Source organism: Gobius niger (genome assembly GCF_951799975.1).
Source record: "Gobius niger genome assembly, chromosome: 19".
In the NCBI taxonomy this organism is placed as follows: domain Eukaryota; kingdom Metazoa; phylum Chordata; class Actinopteri; order Gobiiformes; family Gobiidae; genus Gobius; species Gobius niger.
The window spans coordinates 14,382,182-14,401,711 of record NC_136870.1 but is presented as its reverse complement, the minus strand read 5'-3'; the positions used below and the strand labels follow the sequence as shown (position 1 = coordinate 14,401,711).

Here is a 19,530-nt window from a genome sequence, read left to right as displayed (position 1 = left end):
GACCATGCATTCGTAGACTGTAAAATAAGAGCTGAAATTTGATCTTTGACCATCGTTGCCCTGCCTCATTGAAGGATGGCTGCACGAGTTGGGCAAACGGCAGGAGACGCCTTACCTCAACGGCTCCGTGGGCGGCCCCTCGGTGCGCAGCTCCTACATCGCTGCCCTGTACTTCACCCTGAGCAGCCTGACCAGCGTGGGCTTCGGCAACGTCTGTGCCAACACCGACGCCGAAAAGATCTTCTCCATCTGCATCATGCTCATCGGCGGTACGTCTGATGCATAAACAGGGTCACTGCCAACAGCTCCGGAGAAAGTGTAGTGTGATGTGTTTGGCTGGCCTTTTCAGCGCAGCCAAATAACAGAAAGTTCATTATTTTAGCTGAGGTGGCAGGGTTCTATGTAAATATTGATGTGATTACATGACAAACTTAAACGTTAATTGTAATTGAACAATTGTGTAAACATGTAGTGAGCAAATGACTTTGATAATGCTAGACACTCAATGAACCAGGCAAACATTTAATATTTAATGTGTAAAATTATGGCTGTGGGTCAAAGAAAACTTTACTCACTATGCATATTAACATCTCACTGGGACGAATAGCCAATGCCCACAGAACAATGGACAACCCATTGCAGTATATTCTTTTCCAAAGGGCAACATAACCACATGAGTATACTGTATATACTAACAGAAGTTTGACAAACTCCCTCTCTCCTGCAGCGCTCATGCACGCTCTGGTCTTTGGTAACGTGACAGCCATCATCCAGAGAATGTACTCGCGCCGCTCACTCTACCACACGCGCATGAAGGACCTGAAAGACTTTGTCCGCGTGCATCACCTGCCCCAGCAGCTCAAGCAGCGCATGCTGGAGTATTTCCAGACCACGTGGTCTGTCAACAATGGCATAGATGCCAATGAGGTAGGAGTCCCTTTCACTGCCATTTGACACCGTGTACATGGGGTTGTTTAACCACCTGACCCCTGGTGCAGGCATCTCATTAGGAATACTTGACTCTCAAAACTTTCCAACAGAGTGGGGGTAAAAGGGGAGGAAGGAGGTTGTGGGAGTCAATGAGTTTGTATGCACCTTATGTTACCTCTAGACTCTGACTTTGTTCTGTCAAAAGAGGTGCAAGCATTAAATGAATTGATGAGTCTAAACTGTCTATTGTCCATGAATGCATAGGTGAATAGTTTCAATCCGTGCATATGTAGTACTTCTTGGGATCGACCCATTACTGTATAAGGAATAAATAAAAGTTACAGAACAAAGTTGGTTGTAGCCCTCCCCGCCTCAGAATCAAAGTCCTGAGATAATCTTCAGCCACACACCCTGACAGGAATACATAAGCCGAAGAAGACAAATGAAATAGACTTGTACAAAATCACCAAATGCATTAGAATTCACAGAGTAACTCAATCCATTTGCTAATAACCAATCAGTGCCACACTTCACTGCGTCTGTCGCTCCTCCTCAGCTCCTGCACGACTTCCCTGACGAGCTGCGGGCCGACATCACCATGCATCTGAATAAGGACATACTTCAGCTGCCGGTCTTTAAAGGGGCGAGTCGCGGCTGTCTGCGCTCTCTCTCGCTGCACATAAAAACCTCCTTCTGCGTCCCCGGGGAGTACCTCATCCGGCAGGGCGACGCGCTGCATGCCAACTACTTCGTCTGCTCGGGGTCTTTGGAGGTGTCCAAAAACAACACGGTGCTGGCCATTCTAGGTCAGTCTACTGATCACACACGGTCAAGCTCAGCACTGGCAGCGGGACACAGTGATGAGTTACTTTATTGGAACTTTTTCAATAAGCTGTACTTCGAAGAGGAGTTTTATCACAGGATCTGTATTTCAACTGGGGGTCAAGACCAGAAAAACTATTGAGAACCACTGATTACTCTTTCTTCTGCATTTTTGACCACTAAGTCCCCTTTCGTGATGGAGAACAATTCCTACAATTGTCCTTCAACTTGAATGATTTTAACGCAACAATTAGATATAAAAAAAAATATCGAATGAACTGCTGGAAGAAGGTTTTAGCAATTCCAATTCCTAAACTATTCATAACTATGATTACAATATTGTAGATCAATCAGACATTGCATTAATTTAGTCTGCAAATGCCTTTTTTTTCATTAGAGCCTAATTATTTGGATGAGTATTCCTACTTTACCCACCTCTCCATAAAGGGAGAAAAACTTACCAGTTGTTGTTTTCCATTTGTAGAAAAGGGAAACCTAATTGGATGTGACCTGCCCGGGACGGAGCAGGTGATTAAGACCAATGCGGACGTGAAGGCGTTGACCTACAGCGACCTGCAGTACATCAGCGTGAGGGGGCTGCGGGAGGTGCTGGAGCTGTATCCAGAGTACGCCAACGTCTTTAACTCGGAGATCCACAACAACCTCACCTACAACCTGCGCGAGGGCAGCCAAGAGGAGGTAACAAACGCTGCATGAGTGTGGCAAGCTGCTCAGACCTCAGGGACACGAGACTTTACCAATTGACAGTCTTTTTCTGGGTTAAGGCTGGAATTAGTCATATTCACATGGAAAAGAGAAAAAATAGATGTTTGTCCTACTTTCTCGCAATGACTGTGTTGTTACACTTTTACGTGCTTAATCCCTAAATGCTTCATCAGCAACTAGTGATCTCTTATAGCAGCAGGCTGAACTTAATGTTGTAGTAGGAAACTGTATGACTGACTGCTTACTCAAACTTTTATGTACCATGCTATTTATGTGCAATTAAAATGTTAAGACCGAGCTGTAAAGTTAAAGCAGTACTAAGTAACTTGTTTACCTTAATATATCCTTTCCGTAGTCCCTCTGGGGGTAATACAATTCATGTTGATGGGATGATTGAGGGTCTTTCATCTCCCCCTGGTGTCTCTGGCCAGAAAACCACACTTGCAGCTTTCCCTGCTCCGACCCAGAGGCCCTAATACACACTAATGGAATTACGAAGAAGAAGCTAACAGGCTAATGGGCAAAGCTAACTGTGGACTAGCGCCACTTAAACAGCATTTACAGCCAAGTTTGAGTGACAAAAATTGTCTCCATTGTTTAATTGGTTGTTCAATATCTCATTAATTGTCTCATGGACAATTAATGAGTTAAAAAATGTAACATGCTACGACACCTGCAGTGACGCTTATGGCCTCTAGGGGCATGAATACTTAGTACTGCTTTAAGTGCTGAGTCTATTTTAAGTCGTATTTTGCACATGTTTTTGCATTGGGTACGTGCACGTAAAAGAGTGTATAAATTTAGGACTTTCACAAATTAGTTTTTTGTGATTTTAAAAAACAGGTGCCACATCTAATCTAACAACTGTGGCAGCTGTTAGATTTAAAGACCACCAAATTAAGTTATTAGCGTTTAATAAAGAAGAGATGCTCAATTGAGACAAGACTTCTGCTTCAGCTCTTTGTTGCCTTGTTTTCTGGACTAATTTTTGAGATAAGACCTGATCAAACATTGTCCAGAAACATCTACTTTATTTCAAATATCAATCTAATCTTTTGTGCAGCTGCTTTTGCACAGAACACATTACATCTGTCATTGCTCGCTTTGAATACACAGACTAACCTTGTACAGTTACAGCAAAGCGCAGACAAGCGAAATTCTTCCATCTTCAAAACTATCCATTTAAACTACTTTCTAGTCCGCGACAAGTATAATTCTATGCCGTCTGAGCAACCTTTCCCACTTTCCATGACACCAAAAGGGCCGCTGATAGCTTGATTGTCACACCAATTACTCGGTATAAGGGCTTCTGTCAGACAGCCGTATCACCTGTCGGACATCTCCCCGAAGTACAACTTGATGACACGGCGCACAGCAGCTGACCTCCCCTGACCATCGCCTTTTACTACTGACAGTTTGTTCAAGCTGCATTGGCTAACCTTTCAACTGTGCAGAAAACTCACCGGTGAATGAAGTCGACATGTACAGTGGGCGGACGGTCGAATGAACTGCTTTTTGGAGGATTTTTAGTGAACGTGAAATAATATTAAAGCAGAACTAAGCAACTCATGCCCCTAGAGGCCATAAGCATCACTGCAGGTGTCGTAGCATGTTGCGCTGTTTTTTACTCATTAATTGTCCGTGAGAGTAAATACTACGCTGACAGAAAAGACAAAGGGAGAGAGGGATATTGTACATTGTGCCACAATTACACCATAGAGATAATATTTTGCACTCAAACTTGGCTGTAAACATTGCTTAAGTGGCGCTAGCCCGCAGTTAGCTTTCCCCGTTAGCCTGTTAGCTTCTTCTTCGTGATTCCATTAGTGTGTATCATAGAAATGACATAAACGTGTCTAAAAGTAGTTTAAAAAGCCGAAATACAGCGTAATTTAGGCCCTTAAAGTTGTTGGATATACGTGGATTGTTTTCTCGTGCTCAAGTTTGTTAAGTTGTTCAATCCCGCGCAGTTAAAGCATCTGTTCTTACTGTATTAATTATCAACGAAGGCTCAATTCTCACGAGCGAAGCTGCTTCGACCACATAATTAATGGTTTACCAGATGGAGAGAGAGCAGTAGCTTTTTTTTTATAGCCTGTTAGCAAAACATTATGACAACATGAGTGTCATTTGAGAATGAGGAATGATAATTACATTACATTTTTGTTATGGCTATAATAAAGGTAAATGTTTCTAAGACTCCATACCATTCCAAGGTAGGACCAAAATATAAACGTAAGCCAGTAATGTCAAGTCAAAAGAAACTAATGATTTATAATGATTCCAACTCCAACACTCTTAACCCCCGCCTTGACCGAGTACATTTTCTCCAGTTCAGCTTTACCCAAATCCATAAGGTCACAGCCATTGAAAGCTAAGACCTACAAAACTCATCTAAATGGATCTTTTTCCTCGCGCTGTCGTCATTTTTTTTCCCCCGACGCTTTTTTGTTTGGTTTTCATCCCATTTTTTTCACATTTTCGTAGCAATTTCATCCTTGTTTTTTGCTCAGCTTTTTTATTGACACTTTTTTCAAGAAGCTTTTAGATTTGGAGAAAATGTGCTTGGCTCGGGTGGGGGTTAAGAGGTTGACTCTCAGCAGGTGCAGCCACTAAACTCAGATCTATTTGTATTTTAGTTGCATATTGTGTTGAAAATAAAGCGAAAACACTCAAATTCAAACTTCTTTCAGCAAATGATAATTGAAAGGAAGTTTCGACTTCTTGAGAGGGCTTCACTGAAAATAAGTCAATAAGGTTCAGCCCCTTTTGAATCCCTTAGAGAGATTTGTCTGCTGCATCGGGCCTAACTTGTGCCTTATAAAACAGGTTGGTTGCCCTTGGAGGAGATCTGCTGTGGTTGGAATCAGAGGTTACATTTGTGTACTCTGTTTAATTGTTTGTCCGTTTGGTGATAACAAGCCAGCGGGGTTTTTATAAGCGAAACCTCACACTGTACTTCTCCCATACCATCTGTTCAGTTTATGCACAAGCCAAAAGCCCGAGCCCCACTGCACCCTGACAGGATGAAGAAACACTCAGCACCTTGGCCAAGCTGTTCCCTCCTAAAACTCCTCACCCACCTCACGCACAATAAATGGATTTTTGTAAAAGGCGGTACGGTCAGTGCTGCTACATGATAAGAATGTGTCCTATTTGATGCGATTTAGCAAAGTTACAGCGTGACCTCGTGTCCTTGGTTTTCCTGCAGAGATCACAGGAGGAGCCAGCAGTGCTCAGTAAGATTTGGTGAGATCCATTGACCGTTTGGCCACAGGGAAAGAAAAAGAGATGCGGTTACAGTGTGTGAAGAACGGGCTGCGGTCTGGAGGCACGGGGGGGGGGGGGGACACATCTCATCCCAAATGAAGATAGTGTAAAGTAGCTTTTATAAGCATTGGCAAGTATTTCTGAAAAGTTTTAGGGTAGGATTGGCACAGATTGGCAGCCAGGCTTCCACCAGTTTACACCCGGCTCTTGTTGCTTTGTTTTCTGGACCAATTTTTGAGAAACCAACAGACATTATGCAAAAGCACACCCTTAACGTCAAATATCAACCATCAATCAACTCTTTTGTGCTAAACCCAGTGCAGCGGCCGTTGGATAGAACACTGCCTTTCATTGTTTGCTTTTATTTCAGACTAACCTTGTACAGTCACGTCTTCTTTCTTCAAAAAAAAAAAAAAAAAGCATGAAATTCAAGCTATTTTCTTAGTTCAGCTTCAAGTGGCAAGTGTGCCTGAATCGTGGCTGAATATCTTACTTACTAAGACCGAGTATAGAAGAATGACTTATGTCCATGAAAAGAGCTACACAAATCAAACTGTTTGACGTGGTGAAGTGAAAAGTCTGCTCAGCAATGACTATACGTTTTTCTGTAATCTAAGTGACAGAAGCTATGTATCTGGTGAATAGATTTGGTTTGAAGCTCTCCAGCCTTAGTAAAACGCTTTTTTTCCATACATTTCAGACCACTCAAGGGAGGGGTAGGCGACATTTCAGATCATTTTCTCACTCAATTATGTTCAAGCAAACTCATTTCACTATGTAGGACACTAGCTTGTTTTTAATTGATACTGATGTTCAATTAATGACTTTGGAAACGAGTCTTCAGGGCAGCTTATTACTCACTGCATGTCCCTTCAGGAAACCACCATTTCCAACAAGGAGAACATGTCACTGTCACAAACAGTCTTCTTACTAAAATTCCAACAAATCAAGGATAAATAAGATTCCAGGTATGTTATTTTGACATCCCTGATTTCTGTTTGTTTTCACCGCTATATACTGTGTAAAAAAAAGACCTTTCCCTGTGTTACGCTTAGATAAACAGCCCACAATTGGGAGCCTCACAGAGCCGTAGTTTTGTTTGCTATCCAACTGGTTATTATTTACAATTGGAAGTGCTGGGACTCGTTTTGCTTCTCAGTTTTAGAAAAGGCATCAGTGATTTCATTTAATTTTTGAAGCGATGGCGGCGTCACTGGCCAAGGTCGTTATTATAGGAACAGAAAATGGAAGGACGGTCCTGCTGAATAAAACATAAGGACATCAAATGGACTATTGTATTATTCACGTTCTGAAGTTTGAGCCGATTGGAAAATGATTTATGACAGAAAATATCGTCTGATGCTGTTGTGGAAAGTTTGGCCTGTTTTCGGCTTTTATTATACTTTACCCGTTATTTAAAGGAAAAACTTTGTAAACTGTGAAACTAAGGACTACAGGTCGTTACTCCTTTTCAAATAATAAACCAAACACTTCACTTTCAGGCGAGACACTGAAGGTGAAAAGGTATCATTTGAAACTTTTGCTTAGATCGCTCATAGAAGAACATAAAGTACTTTGACTTTCTTCTATTTGTTGTTTTTATATGGAAATAAGGCATTTAAAATGGCCACAATTGGTAATATTTTGTGAGACAAAATGTATTGATATAGCGAGGGATACACTTTAGGGACTTTTGTTGAAGATTTATAATTAACTGCCACAAAATGAATTCAGCGTGTCCGGGATACTTAAAGAAGTAACTTGTTTACCTCGATAAATCCTTTCCATAGTCCCTCTGGTGGTAATACCAGTGTTAATAGGATGATTGGGGGGTCTTTCATCTCCCCCTGGTGTCTCTGCCCAGAAAACTACAATTGCAACTTTCCCTCCCACCAAGGCGGAGGCCCCAATGCACTCTAATGAGATCACAAAGAAGAAGCTAACAGGCTAACGGGCAAAGCTAACTGCAAGCTCGCGACATTTAAACAGTATTTACAACCAAGTTTGGGTGAAAAAAAAATATCTCCATTGTGTAATTGGATGTACAATATCCCTCTCTCCCTTTGTCTTTTCTGTCAGCGTAGTATTTACTCTCACGGATAATTAATGAGTAAAAAAACGCAACATGTTACAACACCTGCAGTGGCGCCTAAGGCCTCTAGGGGCGTGAGTAACTTAGTTCTGCTTTAACCTCTTGACACCCACCTAAACCGAGAAAGTTTTCACCGGTTCACAACCAAAAAGCGTCAAAACAGCAAGGAAAAAACTCATTTGAGAAGCTTTTAGATTCGGGTAAAGCTGAACTGGAGAAAATGTGGGGGGGTTAATTACTATGTTTTCATGTTATTATTTACCATGCTATTTCTGTGCCATAAACTCCAGTGTTTTCTCTTCACAGAGTCTTGCCAGGTGTCCAAGGTCACCGCGGCCACATGTGAGTTAAGCAAATATGCAGAACATTTCTTTCATCTCTATCTTTTCTTTTTTTTTATCTTACGAATGTCTTATATAAAAAATGAATAGCTTTTGAAATACGTTGAAAAAGGCAAGTCAGGACAATGCACAGTCGTGTTTAGAGGTGACTTCAGCAGCGGCTCGTGCCAGGACGTTCAAGGTAACCCCCCCCTCCGTTTTCCTGGGACACACTCCATCACCTGGGAGATCTGAGGGGGGTCTGAACAAGGACTTCCCCTTCAGGTTGAAACTCATTTGGAACAGCCGGCTCCGTCCAGTCCCAGGGGTTGGCGCGCTAACTGGGTCAATAGCTTTTCTTGTGATTTACTTTGTCGCTGCACTTTCCTGATTTTTTTTTTTTTTTGGCAAAATGTCGTTCATATTGTGTGATCTGGCGGAACTATGTCGAAAGTGTTAATATGTTTTGAGAGCAGAGTCATAAGCCAAAGCCATTACACCGTTTGTATCAATCTCTTCCTTGAATAAATGAAGAGGTCAGGGAGGGCATCTGCACTAAATGAGAATACAAACCTCTGCGCATTTGGAGAGGAAAATTGAAACACAGTATTTCAATCCGCAGGAGTCCCGGCTGCCCTCCATCGTCGAGACCCAAAGTGACGACTCGGATCACCAGTCGCCGGCCACTCGATCGCGCCGCAACCTCCTGCTGCCCAATTTCAGCAGCCCGGTCCGCCGCACCTCCCTGGGGAACCTCCTGGGGGACGAGCTGCGCCAGTTCAACGCCCTGAGGCACTGCCGCTCCCCCAACCTCAGCCGCAGCATCCCCATGCCTTGCCCGTCCCCGCAGCCGCTCCCCAAAAAAGATCACAGAGCGGCCACCTCACCCTGCATCTCTGCCCGGGCCAAGTCGGAGGCAGAGCTCAAACCATCCAAGCTGCTCATCCCGACGGTCGCCTGCTTCGGCCCGCCAGACCTGAGCCCCAGGTATTAGCTTTAAAACAGGCAGTATCATAATGGAAAATAATCATCTCTGTGCTGTTAATATAACGTAACCCACAACTCAACCTGGGATTCCTTAAAGGCACACTGCCTAACATTTTGGACTAGACTATTGCCATCAGTACAAAACATGCTCCAGCACAACACAGAAAATGCTATTGCGGGATTTGGATGAGGACAGATTTAAATCTCACATTCAGCTGACTTTAGTCGACTTCTCCTTGTATACGAGCTGGAGACGTACCCACTCCTGGTAAAGTTACGGTCATGTCTTCGTAGAGCTGAGCCGATCACAGAAAAAGCTTGTGTTTGTTTGTACATGAGGTATTTTTCAATGAAGAAAATACCTGTCACAAAGGAAATGCTTGTATTTCAGTTTTATGTATGGGTAAAATTCTACACAGTGTGGCTTTAAGCTGCCTGGACAAATTCAAATATTGACTTTTACTGAAAACCTTTGTTTAATGAAAGATGGGCATTATCCTATACTTGGACTCAGTAATGTCTTTGTAAAATACAATGAAGCATTGTAGTCCATGATTATGTATCTCCACTCATGACCTAAGCAGGTCGCATTCTGGAAAATGTTTTTGTAAAGATTATAATTGAAATACAGCAAACACCTTTTACCACTCTGGTGGGCTCTGCTCTGGTACTTTTACTTAGGAGAAAATAGTTACTATAGTAACTGTTGTCAAAGAAGTGAACCTCATGTGCTTCTTCTGTATTAGATCAGTCCTGCAGCAACACGACTCAAAGGAACTGGGGCAACCATGACTCTACAGCAGATTACTTTTTTAATGTATAAATAATGGACGTGCCACTAAGAAATACTTAAATTTCAATCTTTTATTCTTTCGTCCAGTAGAAGTATGAAAGTTCTGTCTAACGCAGAACGCTAAGCTCTGAGACAAAAACAAAGATCTCAGCACTGTAACTTGTTAAATGACTTTTTATTTTTAACATGTATGACCTTCATGTCATGACTTTGGAACAGATAAGTGGATCAGATCCTGAACTCCTTGTTAGAGACGGTGTGTTCAAACACCATTCCCTTCTTTGGTGATCAGCTTAATGCATCAGTCGCGATGGCTCTAATTTCATGCTACTGGAAACTGCGCCGCTGAGAGTATGATGTAAATAAATTATTACATTGCGCGGTATCCACCTGCTGTGCTCATAATGTAAGTGTGTAAGTCATCCCCCAGAAATGGCTAGACTTTGGTCATAGAGCTCAAGTGTCCCCTCCTCCAGACTGAGAGGAGATAGACACGTGCCAGCTGTGGCTATCATGGCACCGAGTTTGAGCCACAATGATACCCAAAACGATATACAATTTCACCAACTCTCAGTTTCTACCTCTGTCTTTCAGGGTGGTAGATGGCATCGAAGACAACGGGCAGACTTTTCATTTCAATGTAGAGCATAGTGAGCCTAAAGCACGCCCAGGAGGCAGCAGCCAAGGTAAGGACAGCTCCGAGGGCCGCCTGGGTGCCTTCAAGTTCAAACTCTGGCCATTATAATGCTGCTGTCAGGAAATATGAGAATATAGGCGATACGACATGTCAACAAGTCACAGACATGTTAAAAGACAAGTGAGGTCAAAGCAGATCGTCTAATGTATGCAGTTCCCAATGATGGCGGCCGTCCTTGGACACTATCAACTTCAACTCATGTCTAGACAATTAGATAATGGGCCATCGGAGCTCCGTAAAAGGATTTAAATTAATCCACATTTGCAATTCATTGTCATTAGCTCTGACAATGAATGTGTAGCTAATTTTGGACATGAGCGCATTTCGTCTTTAAGTATTGAACTTAGTGTAATGTACTTAATTCTCAAAAACTTCTATGTTGACATAAATCCTAAGATTGTATTTGAATATATTGTGTATATTATGTTTAAGCTATAGCCAGTTTAGGTTTTCAAATGATTGAATTTACCATAAGTTCACTAATCATATGGACTGATACACGTATTGGTTTAATATTGTGTGATTAAGTGATATCATCAGTTAAATAATTTGACTCAAAGCTGTTGATGATGACAGCACTTGAAATTGGTTTGTTTTTCTATAAGTTATCAAGTTCTACTTTAAACCTCACATTCACATTAGAAATGTTGTTAAAATTAATACACTGTCCCATTTTCACAGATACAAAACAGGCCACAACCACTCTTTTCCTGGAGACAGAGGAGGTCCGCGAAACCATTGGTGTTCTAAATCAAAAGGTACAACAACTGCTTTATGTGTTGTTCAGTTTTTATTTTTCAAACATTTGGGATTTCTCTAGAAGGTAAAATTAAGGGGAGTGAAAGGAATAGTATTTGTCTAGTGAGTCACCCACTTCACGTCGCTTCACACAAATTAATCCAACTCGAATTTCTGAACATACAAATTGCGTGGACCCTCGCTCCGCTTCACAGTGAGGGATAATAAAACAGAGAAGCACCACCTCATGACCTCAGCCGGTGTTTGAGCTCTAGAGATGGAGACAGGATGATTATGCTGGATGACTCAGACGAGCATGAATGAAGCAGAACCCAACTCCAAGTATATATTCTACAAGGGAACAACATTATAACAAGGATATATTTAAAAAAAAATCATGTTTTTCACTCTACCATCTGGCTTCACACGTGTGCCCTTGTGTGGAGTGTTTATTTGAATCCAAACTCAGGCAGGTGCAGGAGCATGCAGCTTTAATTCATCAGCGCTGGCTCTTCTGTTACCCACCAGAGAGGAACCTTTCTGCTGACTTGACACTTGCAGAGAAAACACGACCGCCAAGCTGTAGTTCTGTACCCCTGGCCCTTCCCACAGCCCCCTTTCGCTTTTATTTGAGTCGTGTTCTACATTTCCTGCCCTTCACTTTTCCCAGTGTGCGTCACGCTGCTGCACTCTGGGGTTTTGGTCTGCGTAAGAACCAATTCAGTTTCAGCTGCGTTGTATATTTTAACAACTCTGGGGAGACCAGTGCCACCCCAAGCCCCCCTCTTGCTCCGCCACTGCTTAGACTTGATCAGTGGGCTCTGGAAATGATCTTCTGTCTTTGTGGAGTAGTCTACTTTAGGTGTTGAGATCTGTGTTGTGTGCAATCATTTTTCTCACCATGTGGGGCCGGTGAATTTATAGCGATGGGCTGGATTTGGCTCATGGGCTTGACATTGCTGACCCTGAGAGTAGATAATTGCACGGCCAGGGAAAGTTCTGTGCACAAAGTTCGCAAGATTGATAATGCAAAATCTTTAAACAAGATTGTATGGAGGTTGCAAATGCACAGAAATCCAGAAAATGATCACTTGCGGAAGGCTCCAAGTGCATCTTCTCCAGTTCAGCTTTACCAAAATCTACAAAGCTTATCTAAACGGGTTTCTTTCCTCGAGTTGTCGTCGTTTTTTTAAATGCATTTTTGTCACATTTTTGTCACTTTTCTGTTGTGTTTTTGTGGCTTTTTTGTTGCATTTTCATCGCTTTTTGTCTCTTTTTGATCACCTTCTTGTCAGGTTTTTGGGGCTCTTGTTTTGCATTTTCATCCTCGTTTTTGTCTCATTTCTGTTGCTCTTTTTTGTTACGTTTTCGTCACACATTTTGGTCACTTTCCAGTTGCTCTTCTGTGGTGTTTTTGTTTCCATTTTCATCGCTTTTTGTCTCTTTTTCATCACTTTTTCGTTGCGTTTTTGTCACACACTTTTGTCACTTTTTCATCACCTTTATGTCAGGTTTTTGTCGCTCTTTTGTTGCATTTTCATCTTCGTTTTTGTCTCATTTCTGTTGCTCTTTTTTGGCTTTTTCATCACATCACATTCATCAGTTCTTCTTCACTTTCCTGTTGCTCTTTTGTTGCATTTACATCGTTTTTTTTCTTCTTTTCATCCCTTATTTGTCACTTTTTTGTCACACACTTTTGTCACTTTCTCATCACATTTTCATCTTTTTTGTTGCATTTTCATCCTTGTCTTTGTCTCATTTTTGTTGCTTGTTTTTTTTGTTTTTTTTCCAACAAGGTTTTAGATGTAGGTAAAGCCAAACTGGAGAAAATGTGCTCGGTTCAGTCGGGGGTTAAGAGGTTAATGTAGTTAATGTACAGCCACTTTTCTAATAATTGGAAACTCTCCCAGTCATTAATGTGCGACATAATATGTGTCTGTTTAGATGGAGACGTTAAACCGTGAAGTGTCTGAGCTCACCAAGAACCTGCACCACATGATGCATCTGCTGGAGGCTCATGTTACGGCTCATCACTTCAAACCCATCCACGGCGCGTATCACCACAGTATCCCGACCTTACCCAACCACCCTCCCACTGCTGCATCCCCCCACACTGACACCGGGGGGCGCCAAACTGCCTCCCCTTCAGGACTATGGAGCAACGCTGCAGCTGCGAGACAAACTACAGACTGTCAAAGTGAGAGCAGCGTGGTCACAACTCACTCCTGGACTGGGTCGTCTCTCCTCTGCAGAAACTTTCCGAGCGCGAGCGTGGACAGAAGACCTCAAAGTGCTAGTTTGATCAGCCAATCTCAGCCCACTTTGTGCCTCCAGCCCCCTAAAACTGACTCTCGCCTTCTGTCTACAGCTGAATCCACTCAGAGCCTTCAAATCCAGTCGCAAAGTTCATACCCTCTCCTCTGTCCACCTCCCGAAGCTAAGACCTTATCAAAACCTGACCCGCCTTCCCATAATGTTAATCCGGACATTACCATCTTCCCTGTGGCGTCATCTCCTCCAGCCTGTCCCAGGAACACTCATCCACCCTCTTCTTTGGATTTAGGTGCTCAGGACCGGCCCCCAGGTGGACATGGCAGCCTGGAGTCACTTCTTGGTAACAGGGGGTCCACGGAGAGTCGGGATAGTGGGAGCGCATCTTCGTTACAGTCCAGCAGTGGAGTCCAGACACAAAGCACAGAGCAGTCCTGGTGTCTGGACCTCACGGATTAACGTACAAGACTTTTATTAAGGGAACACTTGACTTAACAGTGTTGAGAGACTCTTTTGGACACTCACCGGGCAAAACATTATGAACCCTCTATGGCACCTTTCACTGGGTGGTATGTACTGTTTTAATCACTTAGAAACAAGTCAAGTCGGCGAGAAAGGATTCAAGCATGTTGTCAAATAGTACGTTTATGATAGACACTTTAGATCTGCAGTATCTAATGTGGTATAAGGAGGAAACAGCGGTCACCCAGGTCCAACAGAGGCACTACAAATTACAGAGGTTAATGCTGATTAATATAGTGGGAAGAAATAGTACACCGTTTGGAATTTCTCACATTTCTGCCTAAATTGGTCACTAAATGTGGTCTGATCTTCATCAAAATCATAAGAATGACCACCCAAAGATTTACATTTTATCATATTTTTATTGGCCATAACATGTAAACATTCACAGGACAGAGAGAAATAAGTAAGTACACCGCCTGAATCTCACTGAACTGCAGCAGTTTTGTAAAGAGGAATCCTGATCGTTGAGTGTCTAATCTGCTACTACAGAAGGATCAGCCAGCTATTTAATACAAGGGTTCACTTACTTATTCCATGCTATTGTGAATGTCTCAGGTCTTTCTGCAAAATAGCTTTGGTGTGGGTCTGTTTTGTTGCCTCAGGACCTGGACATCATGCTATCATCAATAGAAAAAAAGTGTTCAACGATATTTTGCAGAAAGTCCTGAGACATTCACAACAGCGTGCAAAAAGTAAGTGATCCCTTGTATTAAATAGTAGGAGTGTGACAATATATCGATTTTCTGATATATATTCTTATTTTCCGATATCGATACTTTTGATGACGTCATGCATATTTATGAGCAATGTCATGCATATTGATGAGGCAGCAGTGCTCCACTGTTTTCACAGTCAATAGAGGCCAATAATGATCAAGAATGCTGTCAGAAAATGCACAGAAAAATAATTGTGTTTTTTTATCGTGATGTATTGTAGATTATTTTTGTGCAATATATCGATTATCACAGTATCGGCGTATCATGACATAATCATTATTGTAAGCCATGTATCCCATATCGTATCGAATTATGAGCTACCCAGAGGTTCCCACCCCTATTAAATAGTTGGCTGATTCTGGCTTTCTGTAGTTGCAGATTAGAGACTCTCAATGATCAGGATGAATCTTGGACCATTCCTCTTTACAAAACTGCTGCAGTTCAGTGTGATTCAGGCGGTGTACTTACTTATTCCACACTGTCCTGTGAATGTTTTCATGTTATGGCCAATAAGAATATGATCAAATGTAAATGTTTCGGTGGTATTAGTTTAAGCAGACACTGTTTACTCATTCTTATGATTTTGATGAAGATCAGACCATATTTAGTGACTAATTTAGGCAGAAATGTGAGAAACTCCAAACCATGTACTTACTTTTTCTTCCCACTGTATATTATGTAACAAGTTGAACTCATTTACACCATGAAACACTCAATTAAAACCTTATTTTTGTGCCCCTCTTGGGCAACCCCAGTATATAGATTTTTTTAAATATATATATCTGCAAAATTGCCTTAACTACCTTACTACTGATCTACACATGGACCCCTGATTGATTTGAACTGAAAAAGTTGGGCTCCGAAGTAAAAAATGTTAAGAATTAAGTTAGGACGTAAATGTCATAATGTTTTGCCTGATCCTGTTTGAGCTATATTCCCTCTTTAAAGACTTGGGCTATAACGTTGTCCATCTCCGCACAACCTCACCATTTCTATGCAAAAGCATGTCATGGCTTTACAGAAGTGCGTCAGCTTTGGGTTTTCTGTATCTTGTATTATTCTCTTTTAAGTACAGATGACACCTGTTACCTCCTTGCATGTTAAAGTGGTTTGATATTTTTACTAAAGACAGGTTTTTAACCCGTGTGGAGGCATTATACAGTACTTGACAATCTGTTGCTCTTAGTCCACAGTTATTGCATGATTTCTTTCTCTGGCTCAAAGGAAACTGTAAAGGGAAGTCACACACCACAGACAGTTTGAATGTCTCTTTTGGTGCCCCATTTTATTGTGAGTTAATCAATTTTTAAATAATAGTCACAAAGGACAATATGATTTCAATTTGTAAAAGGCCATTATAAACAATGTACTGTAATTGTACTGCTTCTTTCAGGGGATGAGATCGTAAAATTGCAGTATTTGACTCCATAACTCCAAACACAGAGGCTAAATTTGTCTTTACCCACACGATGCCTCACCAATATTTACTTCTGTCAATTTACATTTTATGACCGTCTTTTGGTAAAGCCGTCCACTTATGATACTCATAAAGTATTGAGAGAATTCAAATGTTATTTTTGAATGATTACTCCTTGGATGACTAAATAAAACAGGATGCAGAACTTTGTATGATGTATTTTTGTTTTGTTTTCTTATGTATCTTGCTTCAAAGACATTCATGGAAAAAATGAGGTGTCTGCAGTTTCTTAATACACTTAATACGCAAACATGGAAGCAGCCCATATGCTCAAGACAAATTGCCTGAACCTGATGCAGCTTTGCTCCTGTAAAGTTGTGAATAATTCTTAGAAACTTATCCTTAATTGGGATGTAAGGAATGTGTAAAATAAAGTCAATGTGGAGTTCTGACCATCACAAACAGGTCAAAGTAGTTGCCTGAGTGTCACTGTTTGAAAACACTGCTTCTTTTGTAACCAATGGTCGGTTGTGCAAGGTGTAGTGGCCTGATGAGAAAAGAAATTCTCAAATTGTACTTTTGACAGTGCATTTTTCTCTACGTAAAGTCAAAATGGATATGCTTTCATTATATCTACGCTCTGTGAAGTCCTGTGAATTCGCTATGTTTCAGAGTCAGATAAAGCCTCCTTACACCACAGTATTCAGTGAGGTTTCTCCACACAGCGATCACACTTAATTCATTTGTCTGTTTGTCTTTTTTTTTTATCCATGCATCATGTATTGCTGTCCAAAATCCCATATTTGCATTTGAGCATTTGATTACCATGTGTTCATTTAGTGAGTAGGCGCCAGAAATGTCAAAGTTTATGATAAAGCTCGGACAATTGCATAATGCTAAATATATACACCAAATATAAAACAATATCTGATATCTGTGCACCTTTTCCACAGCACATTTCAATACTGAATTAATTGATCATTATATTTTTCCTCTAAACCAAAACCCTGCATGGTTCACTCTAGGTCACATTCCAATACTTAAGGCATAACCTTCCAAATCTTTTGTTTTACTGCCATCTACAGTCCCTGATTGAAACTACACTCCTTTCTCGTGCATTTTTATTATCCCTGCACTAAGTAATTAAAATCATAAGTGATGTTAAATAAGCTCCTGGATGTTTACATTGGACTCTGTAGTGGAATCATCCGCACATTTCCCCCAAGCAGAGCCCTGTGTTCTCATTTCTCACTAGTTTCTCAATTATGTTGCAAGTTCGTGTTTTCCTGTTTGCAACAAGTCACAAGAAGCCAACTATAAAACACAGAGTTTCAAATGCAAACGGCAGATAGTGAGACGGGCATCAATACTTCACTCTGTTGAGTTAAACCTACACTGGCCTAAAATGAAGTCGGTGGTAGTTTTTCTGCTTCTTCTCGTGGTCAGTCAAGGTACGTGCTTTTCTTTTATAAACACGGCATCATGATAAAGTTGAGAGTCAAACAAATAAGCTTTTCTCACTTGTTTAAGGTGATGCTTTGAGATGCAACTGTGGAGGACTGAGGTTGTGCTCCAGTGGTCCAGTGGAAACTTGTCACGGGTTCAATGAGCTCTGCGGCAGCGTCATCATCACGGCTGGAGCTTGTGAGTTTGGCCATTTGCTTAAACTGTTTGTTGCTATTTGAACATTTTCTTGCACAGGCTCCTATTACTGAGATTCTGATTGTTATATGTAATGTCATCCTGCAGAGGGCACTGGCAAACCCTCAAAAACAATGTTGTCAGACAGTGTTACAGAATTGAAGACTGTAAGGGAAGTTTGTTGTTGTGTTTTAATATTCTATGGTGACATGTTCCTCTGTTGCCTTTTCCCAGCCCCAAACTACTTCAAGGGCTGCATGTCTGCCTCCCGCTGTGCCGCTCTCAACCAGCCTGGTGTATCATCTGCTTTCTGCTGCAGGACTGACCTGTGCAACAAATAAAATCCAGTCATTCTGTCCTATGTGCTCATTATAATACAGTTCATTGGAGAAATCAATAAAGACTTCAATTATCAAGCACATCATTTCAGAGTATGATCACTTTGTATTGTGTCTGTGAGCATTTCTGCACCCTGAAGAGTACAGCTATAACATGATTATTTGATGTACAGAAATACAGTATATCCTTTTTTATGAGAACTACATTTACCACCATGTTATTACTGAGAAACATTCATTAAAAACGTTTGTTTATTTTTGCATATTTTCCATTTATTTACTCAGCCTCATGAGGGCGTTCTATGAAAAGCACCAATGGCTTAAGCCATTTGCCAGATGTGGTTGTTCTCAACCAGTTTCTCAATGTTGGAGGATATTCAAGTGTTTTTCTGTTTGCACAACCAGAGCAGATAAAGACACATATAAAGGGTTGCTGCACATAAAATTAAAACCACAATCGTGGCTGACTAACTCTGGAAAATGAAGGCTGTTATTATCTCTTTCCTGGTGCTGCTGGTGCTCAGCCAAAGTAAGTAAACAAAACAACTAAACTTGTCCTTCAGAAGTGTGTGTTGTGGCATTAGAGCTCAAAGCTTTGGGTTATTGTTCAGGCTCAGCACTGGAGTGCTACTGTGGAGGCAGGAACACTTGCCCAGGCAACAAGCAGACCTGTTCTAGCTCACACGACCGCTGTGGCACCATCAGATTTCACCATGGTTTGTGTTTTATAAATATTCACTTAACTCCAGATGCCCTCAAAAATAAAGAATAAAATGTTTTATCCAATATTTTGCAGATTTCAGCTACGCCAAACGCTGCATGTCCTCACACGATTGTGCAATAATGAACCAACCTGGTCTGATAACCACTGTCTGCTGTTCCCAAAATTTATGCAACAAATAAAGTATGTTTGCGGTCAGAATATGACACATTTTGGAAAAATCTTAATAAAAATGTGAAATGAGTTGTTATTGTTCTATCATATAAACTACACAGGCCAAGGTTATAATACACATTTCATTGCATTGAATCAAAGTCAGTGCAGCCCATGGTGTTACAAAGGTAAGGTAGGTTAAAACAAAATCATCATAAAACAGATAAAAGAAATTAATCTAAAACTAGACAAGGATGAGGGGAAACAAATTACTTTTAATGACACAGCAAGAAACAGATTATGCATGATATGTCTTCCCTTTGTTCTTGTTTATTAATGTAAAATATATAAGTGTATGTAATGGAAAACTGAA

General features: G+C 41.2%; 1 protein-coding gene and 2 long non-coding RNA genes across 3 annotated transcripts in view; all 3 read left to right on the top strand.

The window, feature by feature from the left end:
• The window catches only part of LOC306978341 (voltage-gated delayed rectifier potassium channel KCNH4-like), a gene marked incomplete at its 3' end in the record, with an annotated part of 52,837 nt that extends 38,732 nt beyond the window's left edge, over positions 1–14,105 (top strand). Inside the window, exons 8-16 of the mRNA XM_079576864.1 lie at positions 75–269; positions 728–927; positions 1,487–1,736; positions 2,237–2,451; positions 8,147–8,182; positions 8,783–9,147; positions 10,535–10,626; positions 11,319–11,395; positions 13,320–14,105. Coding sequence (XP_079432990.1) covers positions 75–269; positions 728–927; positions 1,487–1,736; positions 2,237–2,451; positions 8,147–8,182; positions 8,783–9,147; positions 10,535–10,626; positions 11,319–11,395; positions 13,320–14,105 — 2,216 coding nt within the window. The remainder of the gene's footprint in view (positions 1–74; positions 270–727; positions 928–1,486; positions 1,737–2,236; positions 2,452–8,146; positions 8,183–8,782; positions 9,148–10,534; positions 10,627–11,318; positions 11,396–13,319) is intronic.
• A 3,517-nt stretch (positions 14,106–17,622) lies between these two features.
• Positions 17,623–18,324, top strand: LOC306978716. The gene is made up of 3 exons (XR_013793914.1): positions 17,623–17,755; positions 17,835–17,948; positions 18,180–18,324. It is a non-coding gene; the product is annotated as an uncharacterized lncRNA (long non-coding RNA).
• A 360-nt stretch (positions 18,325–18,684) lies between these two features.
• LOC306978717 lies at positions 18,685–19,168 on the top strand. The gene is made up of 3 exons (XR_013793915.1): positions 18,685–18,812; positions 18,895–18,999; positions 19,080–19,168. It is a non-coding gene; the product is annotated as an uncharacterized lncRNA (long non-coding RNA).
• The last annotated feature ends 362 nt before the right edge of the window (positions 19,169–19,530 follow it).